Here is a 15,768-nt window from a genome sequence, read left to right on the forward strand (position 1 = left end):
AGCAAGGGCTGCCTCGACTCCAAGCGATGGCAGTGCCCAAGTAGGCGCCGTGGCCCCACTGACGCCAAAGGAGCCAGCCAGCTAGCAGCGTGGGGGGTGGAGGGAGGGAAGGGACTGGAGCCTGTGAAGCAGGAGGTCAGGCTGTCCGGGCGGGGGCGGGCAGAGCTGCACCCTGGGCTGGAGAGGGGACCTGGGCCATCTTAAATTCATAAAGGAAATGTAAGACGTGGCTTGTCTGATGGCCAGGAGCTTACAATTGAACTGGGGAGACAAAACTGTTCTAAAAACAAAATATTCGGTGAACAATGCAGTTGTAGTTTGCACAATGCTTTATGTTACATACATTGTAAGTTCAAAGAGGGGAGACGGCAGTGTGGGCAGAAAACCAAACATCTCCTGGAAGAGCTAAGCTCTGACCTGGGATTAAAGGAGAAGCAGGACTTTGATTTGTGAAGAGGAGGGGGGCCTTCCAGGTGGTGGAGGTGAGCCTGCTTTACCTGCCACGCATGGACTTGCTGGAGTGGACCAGAGCTAGTCCCTAGCAGTAGCGGCAGCCGAGAATGGACCCAGGGACCCCCATCCAGCGGGCTGGTCACTAACTCACTACATTATCGACTCAGTGCCAAGCACGGTAATAAATGCAGAGGTTACCAAGATGAATAAGACAGCCCCTTGCCCACCTGGAACTCAGAGTCTCGGCTGGGAGAAGCAATAATAGTGTGACTGGCACTGTCCTTGCCACAAGCACAGTTACCCCAGGATCAGACAGGAGGCACCTCTGGCTCAGGGTGAAAGAGGACAGGGGACAGCAAGGATGACAGCAACAGAAATGGAGTGGCCTAACCTAAGGCAGTGGGACCAGAGGCAAGACAGACTAGGGGATGTGGACAGGGAAGGGGGGTAAGTGGAGGAGCCTTCTGGGGTTGCTGGGAAAAACAGGAGAACAGACAATTAGTAGGGAGAAATTCAGATACGTTAAGTATGAGATAGTCATGGACACTTCATGGAGTGGCCAGTAAGCAGTTACATATATTGGTTTAGAAGCATGATTCAATCTGGAATAGAGAGATTATTTGGGAGTTGTAGGAATGGGAACGGACAAACTTGAGGACATAGAGGCAGGGTCAATAGAACCCCGGGGAATGGCAAAATTTAAAGGGGTGAGGTGGAAGGGTGAGGTGGAGGGGTGAAGAGGGAGCCAGAAAGCGGACTGAAGGACGGCCTCAGAACCAGGACAGGAGAGTGCAGAGCAGGCCAGGGAGTCATGAGACGGGAGACCCGTAGTCTCCAGTGTGCAGATACATCAAGGAGGACAGAAACGGAGGTGTCCACTGGGTTTGTTAGCAGGAAGCGATGGAAGACGAGGCAGAGGCAGGCCCAGAGCAGAGGCTGGAGGAAAGGAATGCTGTGCAAGAGCAACATGGAGGCACACGCAGAGACACTGTGATGGAGGGAAGGGGTGGGGCCCCGTTCAAAGGACCACCCTTTATAAGACAAATAGGAACAAACTGGAGCACCTAGAAGGGACAGGAGAGAGACATGAAGAGAGTCTGCAGATAAAGGATAGCCCGCTGTGGAAGTCTCCAAGGCCCCGGGGGTGGAGCTTAACTAGGACCGCCCTGGAGAGGGAGAGACACTTAAGGACTCCACGCAGGCGGGCACAGATGAGCTTGTACGCGAGACAGAGCAGGCCCTGAGGGTCGTCCTCCTTCCAGGCCTCTACCTGGTCTACCACACAGGAGGTGGGGCTGTGACAACAGCTCAGTGGGGGGAGTCCTGAGGAAGAAAGTGAGAACCTCGTAAGGGGGGGGGAAGCCAATGAGGGCCTGGGAGCATTTCTGGGCAGCATGCGAGATTCCACCGAGGCTGGGAACCACTGAAACTTTTTGGGAAAAAAGCCCTATTTAATGAAGAAAGCCCTATTCGGGGCAGTCTGGTGCTGACATTCAGAATTTGATCAGGAAGACAAAAGCAAGAGTCATGATGGCTTAGGTGTTCCTAAAGTTTCTAAAGTTATATAGAGTGGGTGATTAAATGGGAGAGAGAATGTTACATAAGCTACTGGACAGGTAGCTGCTGCTTGTACCATTTTTTTCAGTTGCCCAACTCCGCCACAACCTCCTTCTGGACGGTCATGTGTCCTGTATTCCACACTGCCCCATTGTTGTTGCTCAATAAGTTTCTCAAACTCGACATTCATGACTCCTGCTGCAGTGGTTCTGTACGTATCTGAAACCTGCACTGTGTTTTCATAAATTCTAAAAGCTCAACATTACTTCACAGCATCATCAAAACTATCTTACCTTCCTGTCTGACCTGTGGTGGCGCAGTGGGTAAAGCGTCGACCTGGAACACTGGGTTTACCAGTTCCAAACTCTGGGCTTGCCCGGTCAACTTACATATGGGAGTTGATGCTTCCTACTCCCCCCCTCTAAAAACGAATAAATAAAGTATTTAAAAAAGTTATAAAAAAAACCCCAATCTTACCTTCCTAATGTCCTCATACAGACCTTTCAAGTACCTCCTACCGAGTTGAAAAGGATCAGTATACTTCTCACCGCTCTGTGTTTTACTACAACAACATGTGGCCGATGTTGTGAGATGGAGCCTGGGACAAGCACAGATGCACAAAATGGGAGTTTGAGTGTTATTTCACAAGTAAGACTTATACACACATGAGTATACAGATACATATAGTAGACAGATGACAGAAAAATGAAGCCTAGATACTTGCTGGAAATTAAGCATTCATCCAAAAGGGCCATTATAATTTAGAAAAACCATACAGAATCCTGTTCCTGCTAAACAATAATTTACTATTCTAAAAATAAATATAAACAATTTATTTTAATAACCAGGACCTCAAGAACGCACCAAATCAAAGAAAGACTAAACTATGTTTATTATGTTCTGAGTTGAGTTTAAGTTTTATCATATTCCCATTTTTTATTTTTATTTTTAGAAAAGGTAGTTTGGCCCTGGCCAGTTGGCTCAGTGGTAGAGCACTGTCCCAGCATGTGGATGTCCTGGGTTCAATTTCCGGTCAGGGCACGTAGGAGAGACCATCTGCTTCTCTACTTGTCTTCCTCTCTCTCATAGTGATAGCTCAATTTATTTGAGAGTTGGACTGAGGATGGCTTCGTGGCTTCTGCCCCAGGTGCTAAAAGAATGGCTTCATTGCTAAGCAATGGCCCCAGATGGGCAGAGCATTGCCTCCTAGTGGGCTTGCTGAGTGAATCCCAGTTGGGGTGTATGCAGGAGTCTGTCTCTCCTCTCATTAAAAAAAAAAGAGAAAAGGTAGAGCTCATACAGAGCAGATATTGCAGCACTTACTTAACATATTCAATTTGCTGAACTAACCCACCACAGTTGAGAATAGAGACATACTGGCAGTACGGCTAACAATGTTGGTATTGGAGATACAGATTGTAAACTTACCGTGATATACTATACATTTTTGGACAGGCAGATGTTAAACTCTTCACAAGATGAAAGTAGGACATCTATAAAATAAAAATATGAATGAAAAAACGTGTAAGAATAGTCATGAAAAACCTGTTTATTACACTAAATAAAAACCCTTGTAGAAGAGACTGACGGTGGCCAGAGGGGAGTGGGGAGTGGACGGGATGAAGGAAGTGAGGGGACTGAGAAGTGCAAACTGGCAGTTACAGAGTAGTCAGGGATGTGAACTGCAGCATAGGGGATGTAGTCAATAATATTGCAATAACTAGGTATGGTGCCAGGTGGGTACTAGAAATATCAGGGGGGATACCTTGTAAAGTGTATGATTGTCTAACCATATGCTGTACACCTGAAACTAATACAGAATAATATTGAATGTAAACTGTAACTGAAAAAAATGTTTTATAAACCCATCAAAAAAATAAAAACTCCCATAATTTATAATAAATATAATCTTTATCTTTTAGTTGTCCATTTATAGAGTGCAAACTTTAGAAAAATGATGTTTCCCTTCCTTATTACATAGGCAATATTTGTCATTACAGAAAATATAAATAAGAAAAAAGCAGAAAATTTAAAAAATCTAAAATCTATCTTTTTCCCCAAAGAAAGCTACAGTTTCCAGCTTAATATCTATCTTTCCAGATCTGAAAAGTAGTTTTAAAACAATTTCTTTCCATTTAACTAAGGTTGGTTAGAGAATAGTAAAGACTAGTGTTATTTGCATTCTCTTAAAATCTTACATTGATTTAAAACAAAGAATAATCAAGATGCCAAAAGTATCAGCCCAGGTGGTGAAAAGGAATACAATTTCCACGTTAGGAAGAGAACTGACACTTGCCGAAACACTGCCTATGTTAAGTAACATTGCCTCTCATACACTTGGAAATGCTGCTTCTTGATAAGTAATGGTCTGACAAGCTCAGTAGCACATTCTAATCATGTTAACCTAATTAGAGATGAGGGACAACAGAACTTCTAGAAGATTCAGTGGTGGTGACAAATATTAGTTCTGACACTTAGTAAGCACAATTATGGGTCAGGAATTGTAACAGGCTGCCAATCTCAAAGAATTCAAGGACACAGGCATTTCAAAAATTACTAATCTAATGTGGTAAGGGCTCTTATAGAGGACCCGAAGAAAGCATTTTGACAAAAAGGACAAAATTAGTGCAAGACAAATAAAATGAATTCACTCTATTAGTAATAAAACTTTACAATGTGCTTTTACACTATTTGACCCCCCTCAATTACTTTTATATACAACTGGAGAACTTGAAGTTGAGAAGTGAAGTCTAAAAACTGGTATACAGATGCTCCTTGACTTATGATGGGTTATGTCTAAATAAATCCACCATAAGTTGAAAATATCGGAAGCTGGAGAGGCATTTACTACACCTAACCTATTGAGCATCACACTTTAGCCTAGCTGGTTTCTACTGCATGTGTATGACTTTGGCACCACTGTAAAGTTGAAAAATCTTAAGTTGAACCATCGTAATTCATCTATAATGATGTTTACAATAAGGATGGTCATGTGCCACATATCTGATGGTGGTCCTATAAGATTATAATGGAGCTGAAAAATTCCTATTACCATATGCTACCTAGCAAAACACATTACTCACATACTTGTGATACTGCTGGTATAAACAACACTACATTGTCAGTCATATAAAAACCTAGCATGGTTGCAGGGTATAGTATCTAGGTTTGTGTAAGTATACTCTGATGTTCATACAACAATATCATCTAGCAATGCATATCTAAGAACATACCCCAGTGGCACAGGCCTGCCTGCATATTAAAGGGAGCAGAGTTTGCTCAGCCCAAAATATGACTCTTTGGGATACGGATTATTATGAACATTTTTTAGAGAAAGAGAGAGACAGGCAGACAGACAGGAAGGGTGAGAGATGAGAAGCACCGACTCATAGTTGAGGAATTTGGTTGTTTATTGACTGCTTCCTATATGTGCCTTGACTGAGAGCTCAAGCCCAGCCAGTGACCTTTGGGCTCATGTTGATGAGCCTACGCTCAAGCTGGTAACCCAGCACTCAAGCTGGGAAGTCTGCGCTCTAGCCTGCGACCTTGGAGGTTTTGAACTGGGCCCCCAGTGGGTATCAATTATTTTTAAGAATCAAAGACCTGGGAAGAACCTTTGACCTTCCCCTAACTGCATAAAGAATTTAGACAGAGAAGTGCATCAGGAAGAGAGCAATCTTCATAGATAACGATAGTGTAATTCGAACTAGGTGTCACAGGGAGGCACCTAGCAAGACCCATTTGACCCAAGTCCTCCTGGTGTTCCACTGTTAAAGATGGCCCAGCAAACATTTGTTTGTCAAACAATTGCTTTTCCATCTCCATAGGAATTGCATTCATCCTCCTTGAAGTCCCAAACCACTCCCCTCCCTTTCTCCTTAGGTCTTCTGTCCCCTATTTTTATGGAATGCCTTATGTACATAAGTAATTAAATTGGGCTATCTTCTCCTCTTAATTTGTTTTATGTGATTTTAATTACTTGACCAGCTGAAAGAAATAAGAGGGGAAGTACCAAAAGAAAAAACACCTAGAGAACTGTGCACATTATGCAATTCCACTAGAAATTCACACACATACACAATACACAGAAGACAGGGTTTGAGAACATATACAACAGGGTATTAAAATAGTTATTTTGGAATAATTAGGGTTGGGTTTCTTTTTGCTTCATTCCTTTTGTTGTTTCTATTGTCTGATTTTTCTCTAGTAAACACACAATGCTTGAAACATATTAAAATGACAATGAACTTTGACTTTTGCCAGGCAGGCCTGGCCAAATAAGAGGACTGAGCTCCCCTCTGTCCACCATAGCACTACAGACTCACTGAACCGGTAAGAACATTTATGGTGTCCCAAGAAAATGAAGTGATAATCTTCCTTTCACTTTACCATTATATGAAACTTAACCTACTTTTGTCAGTCTTCATGGGTAATCATTCATATGAATTCAGTATTTTATCATATTTACTCAGTTCAAGACCTAAGTTTTACCTTGGGGTGAAGAGTTGAAAGGACACAGATAACAAAGAGTTCTCTTAACCAATAGGCAGTGTGACAGCTGTTAAAAGCTGGGTCTCCCTGACCGGGCGGTGGGGCAGTGGATAGAGTGTCAGACTGGGATGCCGAGGACCCAGGTTCGAGACCTCCAGGTCGCCAGCTTGAGCGTGGGCTCATCTGGTTTGAGCAAAGCTCACCAGCTTGGGACCCAAGGTCTGCTGTAGCCCCAGGGTCAAGGCACATATGAGAAAGCAATCAATGAACAACTAAAGTGCCACAACGAAAAACTGATGATTGATTCTTCTCATCTCTCTGCATTCCTGTCTGTCTGTCCCTATCTATCCCTTTTTCTGACTCTCGCTCTGTCTCTGTAAAAAACAACAACAAAAAATAAACCCAAAACAAAACAAAAAAAAGCTGGGTCTATGGAAGATGGACCTTGCTTCAAATCCCAGCATTTCCTGGTTGTGTTACCGTGTGATATCTTTCTGGTAATACCTACTACCTGGAGAGGTGCTGAGATTGAGAGGGTATATGTAAAGCTCTGAGCTCAGAGCTTAATACACTGTATACATTTAATATAGTGTCTATTTAATCAAGCTATTTTCTGCTTTAAGAGAATCTTAGGGCAATGATTTCCAAAGTAGGTTTAGATTATAGTAGCCCCTCTTTATCTGCAGGGGATACATCCAAGACCCCTAGTGGGTGCCTGAAACCGCAGATAACAAACCCTGTATGTGTCCCCCCCCTTTTATAGACATACCTTTTTGCATAAAGGAAGCACTTCACAGCTTCTCTCTGGCACACCTGAATTGCCAGCATAACTACTCCTGTATGTTGGGCTCATCATTAAGTAAAATAAAGATTACTGAACCCAATCACTGTGATACCATGACAGTCTGGTAACCGAGGGGTCTACTCAGAGGTGACTCAGGGGTGAGTAGTAAACACAGCGTGGATACTCTGCACAAAGGGACGGTTTACACCCTCGGAAGGACAGAGCAGGACCGTGAGATTTCATCCCACTACTCAGGGCAGTGTGCAATTTAAAACTTATAAATTGTTTATTCCTGGAATTTTCTACCTAATATTTTTGGAGCAGAGGTAACTGAGATTGGAAAGCAAAGTCACAGGTCGCTGGGCCTACTATAAGTAGCAAAAGAAAGTGTGAAACTAGAGCTGTGTTGCTGGGTGTGCCTAAGCTAGCACCAGCAATGATTTCCCTCTGACCTAGGAGTACATCACATACTGTCCCTGAAAACCTACCTTGCCTTCTATGAATTTACTTTATTAAAAAAGAAAAAATGTTGGGCCCTGGCCAGCTAGCTCAGCGATAGAGCTTTGGCCTGGTATGTGGAAGTCCCAGGTTCGATTCCCGGCCAGAGAACACAGAAGCGCCCATCTGCTTCTCCACCCCTCACCCTCTCCTTTCTCTGTCTCTCTCCCTCCCACAGCCAAGGCTCCATTGGAGCAAAGTTGGCCCCAGTGCTGAGGATGGCTCTATGGCCTCCAACTCAGGCGCTAGAATGGCTCCAGTTGCAACAGAGCAACGCCCCAGATGGGCAGAACATCACCACCTGTTGGGCATGCTGGGTGGGCCCTGGTTGGGCGCATGCAGGAGACTGTCTCTCTGTCTCCCGGCTTCTCACTTCAGAAAAATACAAAACATAAATAAATAAATAAGAAAAAATGTGCCCTGGCCAGATAGCTGAGGGTTAGAACTTCATCCCAAAGTGCAGAGGTTGCTGGTTCAATCTTGGGTCAGGTCACACACAGGCAACAGCTCGATGTTCCTCTCTCTCTAAAATCAATCAATAAAAAATTTTAAATAATAATAAAAAAATACACAAGAGAAAATGCTGAGTAAAAACGATACATTGACAAGTGATTTGGCTTGATCTAATGCACACTGGTTTTGTATGATTACAAGACTTTTTTTTTTTTTTTTAACAGACACAGAGAGAGCGAGTCAGAGAGAGGGATAGACAGACAGGAAGGGAGAGAGACCAGAAGCTTCATTCATCAGTTTTTCATTGCGACACCTTAGTTGTTCATTGATTGCTTTCTCATATGTGCATTGACCGTGGGGCTACAGCAGACCGAGTAACCCCTTGCTCAAGCCAGCGACCTTGGGTCCAAGCTGGTGAGCTTTGCTCAAACCAGATGAGCCTATGCTCAAGCTGGTGACCTCGGGGTCTCGAACCTGGGTCCTCCACATCCCAGTCCGATGCTCTATCCACTGCGCCACCGCCTGGTCAGGCTGATTACAAGGCTTGTTACCACACTGCCTGACCCATGGTGGCACAGTGGATAAAGCATTGCACTGGGAATGCTGAGGCCATAGGTGCCAGTTCAAAACCCTGAGCTTGCCTGGTTAAGGCACATATGAGAAGCAACTATGAGTTGACGCTTCCCGCTTCTCTTAACCCCTGTCTTTCTCTCTCTAGAATCAATAAATAAAATCTTTAAAAAAAAAAGACTTGTTACCACCACCAGTAGAGAAGTGGGGGGGGAGGGGGGGGAGGAATGTACGAACATCAGGAAGTAGCAGTGCTGTGTTGGAGAGCTGGGGGTGGTTTTATTATTGTTGCCCTTTGTCCCCAAGGACTATTAGCTCCTAGAAGACTTGAATTAACCAAAACACAAACCCAGGCAAACCAACCAGAAGGCTAATGAATTAATTTAGTGAAAAACACCACAGACATACAAATCAGAAACACACAGCATTGGCATCCTCAGTGCTGTCCGTCCACTAAAGCACAGCCTCTCCAGGAAAGCCTCCTTTCTGCTGCCAAGACAGTCACTTGGCAGGCACAGAATAAAAAAAAAGAGCATCAAAGAAAGGTATCCAGTGGCATCAGAGGGTGGGTGCATCCATCTCTCTAAATGATGTTCGCATCTGTGTAGTAGAGACATCTGAAGTCTGGCTAGAACAGTGTCAAAGTGGGTCCCAGCAGAGTCCTGAGGCTCTCTTCTCCCATGTTCTCCCCTTACTGTGGAGTCTATCTTCCAGCCCCGCTGCCATCCTCTCGTCAAATGTCCATCTTGGATAAGTTGTGATATGCATTCACTTTGGTACAAAGTAGACTACATTGATATATAACAGCTATTTCATATTGGTAAATGGTGTTTGATGGACAGATGGGAATATAAAGTGTACCAAATCTGACTTTAACATAAGAGTACTAAATTTAAATAAACTTAGAAAAATAAGCCTTGGGAATACGAGGTGAACACATACAATTACTACGTGACTAGTCTGTAAAAAGGACAGTGAGTCCACAGATCATCTGGGCAGTTATGTTAAACAGCATGGGCCTGCAGCAGGTTGAGAATCAATCACTACAAAGTGCAGAGAGGACTCAGAGCTGTAGAAACATATTCATTTACAAGGGCTAAACAGACCGAAGGGAGAAAAACGAGACTGGGTCCATAGGCATCAGGGGCAGAATCAAAGAACCATGGTTAGTGCTGAGATTCTCACTCTACTTCATGAAGTCACAAGTCAAGTTAAAGATGACCCTAAGGTGTCTCTACCTGACATTCTCAGGGCTTTTAACCTTTCAGTGCCCTTCCACCCCGTCCAGGTAAGCTCTTCCTCCGAAGCAATCACCATACCTACGGCTGAAATTCTGTCCACTCTTAGCATCAGCCTTATATCCTCCGCGAGATCTCCGCCTACCGTAAGACCACTGGGATTGCCCGGCTCTCAGAGGGCTCAGAGCACCTCCTGCTCTGAAATATCTTAAGATCTGTCCTCCCGAAGCTCTGGCTGTGTAACTAGAAAGGAAATAGCTGCACACCGTCTCCAGGTTTATATATAAATCTGACCGATGCTCCTGCGTTTCCCGAGGGACCCGGTTTCTCACCGCCCCTTCCCGATCCCCACCTTCTCTCGGGTCCCCCGGACGCTGTTCTGCAGTCCGGCGCGGGGCGCCCACCCCTTCGTCCCTCGGCGGCTGGCCCCATCCCGGGGGCCCCTCCCCGGCGGCCCCGCGCGCGGTGCCCCGCACGAAGCACGTGCCGCTCGCTCCCATTCATTCCGCCGCACCGCTGTCATTGCGCGGTGACCTCTGTGCCCGCCGTGGCGCGCTCTCCCCGGCCTCACCTGCGGACAGGCGGCGGCGGGGCGAGGCCCGCACGGTCCCACGCGGCCAGGGGAGCCGGGCCCGGGGCTCTGCGCCGCCGGCCTCCAGGAGCAGCCTGGCCGCCACCGCCACCGCCACCAGCACGAGCCCATGGTCCGAGTCTGAAAGTCGCGGCGGCGGCGGCTCCGCCTATGGACCGACGGCCCTCCTCCGGGACCCGGAGCCGGAAACCTGGCCCAGGAAGAGCTTCGCGGGCCCGCCCTCCTCCCGCCTCTCCGGGGCGGTGCCGCGGTCGCGCTGGTGCGGCGGCCCCTGGGCGCGGGAGCCCGGCTGGCGGGGAGGTGGCGCACCCACAGCGGCGGCGGCAGGCCCTTTCGCCCCTGCCTGTTGTCCGCCCGCCCGGGAGGCTCTAAGCGCGACCTCGCGCCCTGCGAACCCCCCTCCTGAGCCTTCCCTGCGCTTCGCGGGAAGCCCATAGCGCCATAGCATTGTGTGCCTTCGCGTGGCCAGCCGTCAGCAAGCAGTGCCACCGAGCGCCAGACTTGGTCACTTAACTTTTGTTCTGCACGTGCAGGCAGAAATATGTCTCAAAGAACCGGGTTTCCGTTTTGCTGCTTAGTCCGCAGGCAGCAGATTCCGCGGCTGCTTCTTCTGTGTGCGACCTGCCACGTTGTCCTCCGCTCTTTATTACCACCTGGCCTGAAAGAAGTGCCAACCTTTTCATCTTCTCAGGAAGGAGTCAAACCAGGGTCAGGGCTATTGTGAAAGAGAAGCTAGATTAGCCTGGTCTCTTGACTTTTGTACCCTCTCCTCTGAAAGTCTTGTGATAAAGTGCCAAGGAATTGTTAAAATTAGTATTTTATTTTTATTTATTTATTTTTTTATAGAGAGAATTAGAGGGATAGATAGGGACAGAGAGGAACAGAAAGAGATGAGAAGCATCAATTATTTTTCGTTGTGACACCTTAGTTGTTCATTGATTGCTTTCTCATATGTGCCTTGACCTCAGGCCTTCAGCAAACCGAGTAACCCCTTGCTGGAGCCAAGTGACCTTGGGTCCAAGCTGGTGAGCTTTTGCTCAAACCAGATGAGCCCGTGCTCAAGCTGGTGACCTCAGGGTCTCGAACCTGGGTCCTCCGCATCCCAGCCCGACGCTCCACTGCACCACCGCCTGGTCAGACTAAAATTAGTATTTTAAGAAGAAAAAGTCAGGCCCCCTTACCCTTCCTTTCTGTAGAGACTGGAAAGAATGTAGAAGCTTCTTGGCTTACAAGGACAACTGGGTCACCTAGCCATAGTTTAGCTAATTCCTAGAATTTTCTGAAAGGGTGCCTGGGGCCACTTGCCACACAGAGCAAAGAAGATGGAACTTATCTGAAAACCTTAGAAAACAATATTTATGTACCTTAATCAAGAATTCCTATACTGGACTCACCCTCCCATCCTAAAGTCATAAGAGTGACTTACACCTCTGGACAAAGGGATCACAAGTCCCTCCTTACCTACCCCAACCAGTACTTGATTTTGTATAAAAGCAGGCTCAGAGCTGTATGAGGCCTTACATGATTTGGGATTGTGCCCTGTGTAGCTAGCCGGCTAATTAATAAACTCCTCAAAAATTTCTTCTGTAACCTGCCTTGGTGTCTCTATGTAACCCGTGTATTAAAGTACACTACAACAGTCTTATAGGTAGATGGTGGCATAGTTGGGCTGTCTTCCTCACACCTGGATGCATGAGCTCCGCTCGTGGGCGTACTGCGCTGTGGGAGATTGTGGAATAATTAGTAATGTTGAACCTACCTGTAGCCAGCCCGGGGGATGCTGGAGAATCTCTTCCCATGGTCAGGAGAGAGCATATTTGTAATAAATCCATGATAGAATTAATCAATCAATGCATGCATACTAACACACAGAGTCAGACAGAAAGTGTAAGCTTTTGGAAAGAAACTTACTCTGTCCTGAAAAAATTCACTTTGAGGACAGGCAACTGCAGTCCTGGTATTTTTCCTTGTTCTCTGAACCATGCTTTTTGCACCAGAGTTTAAGTATCCGATTAGCTGAGCACATTATATTATATTTATCTTGAAAGTATTGTTTTTTTACTGAATAAAAGTGTAGGATAAAGAAATTTCTTAATCCGATTTTATGAGTTCTCCTCTCCCCCATCTCGAAGAATATTACGTAAAAAAAGGAAGGTCTCAGGTGCTTTACAAATGAAGGTGATTAATACATACCCGTGGCTGATCCTGATAAAGCTTTATGTTAAATACACTACAGGTAGAATTTGCCAGAGTAGAATGTAGCAATAAACACCTGTGCCTGCAACAATTTTATGACTTATATACTATCATTTGCCCTTTTATACAGATCAGGAAACTGAGCTACAGGGATTAAGTGTCTTACCCAAGCTCAGGTAGTTGACAGATATAGCACAACACAATTCTATCAGGTCAGTTTTATTTAGAAATTGTTTTTCCAGATTAAAACAAAATACTTGGTTCTTAAAAAGGTATAATATGGCAAGACTAAGTAGGGAGGGAAGATGAAATTCATGAGGGCTTCCAACATTATAATATTGCTAAACCCCTGGTGAACAGTAACCTACCAGTAGTACATGCAGAATACCAACTAATTGTTCTTTTGACCCAGTGAGGCCAAGCATGAGTCTAGGAAGCTGAAAACATAGACTGAGCTGGGCAAGTAACTGCCAAACAACTCCCTTTCCACATGCTCAAAACGACCTTTTTGACTGCACTGATACAAATGGAACAACCAATATTGACTGATAAAAATGGAATGAGTGTAATTGAAAACATTTTCAAAGTAGTTATTTCAATGTTGGGGGCTTGGCTACACAGTAAGACATTTACTTTCTGTAATGATGATACTGTTCAAAACATTATAGGTCCAGGTTTTACAGATTATATACATTTTACAGATTATATACATACTTATTAATAAGTCTCCATTCCTAGTATTGATCTCATCCTGTGGTTATAAGAAATAATCAATGAATTATCAAGGTAACTATGAGAAGAATGTTCAATGAGAGAAGAGGTTCAAGTATGGTTGCACTGAAAGATTGGCAGTTTGGGGGGATTTCCTATTCTTAAGCAAAACTGAATTCTAAAGAATTTTGGAATTACTGATTTCTCTGAGATGTCAAAGGGTAAACATACATTTGGAATTTTTGCCGGTGCTATTAGGCTATGACGATTGGTTGATTAAATCATAACAAGGGTGGGGATTGGGTCCTCTGAAGCAGTTAGCCTTTTTTTGTTCTGTGGCCAGTGATCACAGGTAGCGTGATCAACTACCTCGCCAAATGTGCATCTGTGTAAAATCATAAGTACTATGGGAAATTATATACTGCCATGTTCCGCTAAAATGTTAGAGCATCATGAAAGAAAACATGTTAATTCTATAACAGTCTCTTGCCACACAGAGGCTCTCCTAAAAGGAGAAAACATGCTGGTGGGTTTTCCAATTGTCGGGTTTTCTATGGTGGATACTAAAATTATCTGTTTTTTGTTTGACCGCTTTTCCCATGGTGCTGCTTTATTCACCCTGTACTTAGAAGAAAGTATAAAGGGTTGAAGGTGGCCCTCAGATGCCTGTTTTTTTTTGTGTGTTTTTTTTTCACAGATGCCTGTTTTTATACTAATATGGAAAGATACAAGATTACTCTTATTTCTGTTGTAACTGACATTTAGTTTACCTGGCCTTTGGTGGAATGAATTAGTTTAAATAGTTGAATAAATTGTCTTAATGTTACCTTTTGCTACTTATTAAAAAGGGAATTTTTATTATCTAGGGAATTCTTATATTATTTTGGGCAGTTTCTTTACTTTTTATTGAGTCCTATTGATCATTACATCTTTTGAGTAACAATATTTTTAATGTGATAAGGAAACTCATTTCTCTTACTTAAAAAAATATTAGTCTTTATTTTTCCAGATTTACACTTTAAGTTTATATGTTTCTTCAAAAAATTCTACTAGGTTTTTGATTGGATTTCCATTATGCTTATTAAATAACGGTGACACTGACATCTTGACAACATAATCTCTATTCAGTGACATAGGCTTTTCTGTCCCTTTATTTTGTAGTTTCAATAATACACCTACGCCTGACCTGTGGTGGCGCAGTGGATAAAGCGTCGACCTGGAAATGCTGAGGTTGCCGGTTCGAAACCCTGGGCTTGCCTGGTCAAGGCACATATGGGAGTTGATGCTTCTGGCTCCTCCCCCTTCTCTCTCTTCTCTCTCTCTCTTTCTCTCTCTCCTCTCTAAAATGAATAAATAAAATAAAATATAAAAAAAACCTTTAAAAAAATAATACACCTACATTTTCTATTTTTTTGATTGCTTTGAATTAGGAAAAGCCATTAATTTAATTAAGATTTTAAGAATTGTACTTAAAAGTAAGTATGTTTTGTGGATCTAAAGCATATGCAAAGCTCTTGCTCTCTTTTTCTCTACAACTTTTAAAATCAAGCACTTGTGCTTTAGTGCCTAGACTTCATGAAACATACTTCATCTCTCTAGAGGCAGTTACATGTCTAGCCTTGCGACAGGCATGTATCACGTGTTTTGAGTTTCTGATGGGATTGAAAGTGTTTTGGTACATTTAAAACAACTCTGTATGTAAAACAACTGTGTATGTACCTGTTTCCTTCAGTTAATTATGATTTTCTGAAAAGGCAGAAAGAATGTGATTAAGTGCCTAATATTTTTTGGTTGGATTCCATGGAATTGGCTAGTACTATAATTCTAATACTATAATGCAACTCCTACCATTTTATTTATACACTCTTATTTACAAATATGTTGCACATTCTATTGATCTGCCATGAGTGAAAATCTTTGAAGGCAGATATGTGTCTTGTTTTAAACTTTTTTCTTCTCCCATCTTCTTGGACAGTTCCATTGCACATATTCATATAGTGATAAATTCATATAGTGGTTGAAAGTGATAAAATAGCCTTTAAATAACAAAATATGAAGAAAGTAGTGTTTTAAGTTGATTTTCTTGAAGAACTATAGACTTTCTAAAAAATATTAATGCTGTAAATGCAACAAATGAGAACATTAAGGTTGTCCTTTTTTTCTTTTTTTTTTTTTTTTTTTTTTTTTTTTTTTTCTTTTTTTATTTTTTCCATTTTTCTGAAGCT

General features: G+C 43.6%; 1 protein-coding gene and 1 pseudogene across 3 annotated transcripts in view; one reads left to right on the top strand and one right to left on the bottom strand.

Moving 5' to 3' along the window:
• The window catches only part of PDSS1 (decaprenyl diphosphate synthase subunit 1), a 37,310-nt gene extending 26,509 nt beyond the window's left edge, over window positions 1–10,801 (bottom strand). The window contains exons 1-3 of one of the 3 annotated variants that reach the window (XM_066387267.1): window positions 10,616–10,801; window positions 3,439–3,503; window positions 2,488–2,608 (exon numbers count right to left, since the gene is read on the bottom strand). In XM_066387267.1, the coding sequence (XP_066243364.1) occupies window positions 2,488–2,608; window positions 3,439–3,503; window positions 10,616–10,747 (318 nt within the window). In that variant the 5' untranslated portion in view covers window positions 10,748–10,801. The other 2 variants (XM_066387266.1, XM_066387268.1) reach the window with 2 other exon arrangements.
• A 376-nt stretch (window positions 10,802–11,177) lies between these two features.
• LOC136406552 (protein adenylyltransferase SelO-like) overlaps window positions 11,178–15,768 on the top strand; it is a 32,873-nt pseudogene continuing 28,282 nt past the window's right edge.

Source organism: Saccopteryx leptura, chromosome 5 (genome assembly GCF_036850995.1).
Source record: "Saccopteryx leptura isolate mSacLep1 chromosome 5, mSacLep1_pri_phased_curated, whole genome shotgun sequence".
Classification (NCBI taxonomy): domain Eukaryota; kingdom Metazoa; phylum Chordata; class Mammalia; order Chiroptera; family Emballonuridae; genus Saccopteryx; species Saccopteryx leptura.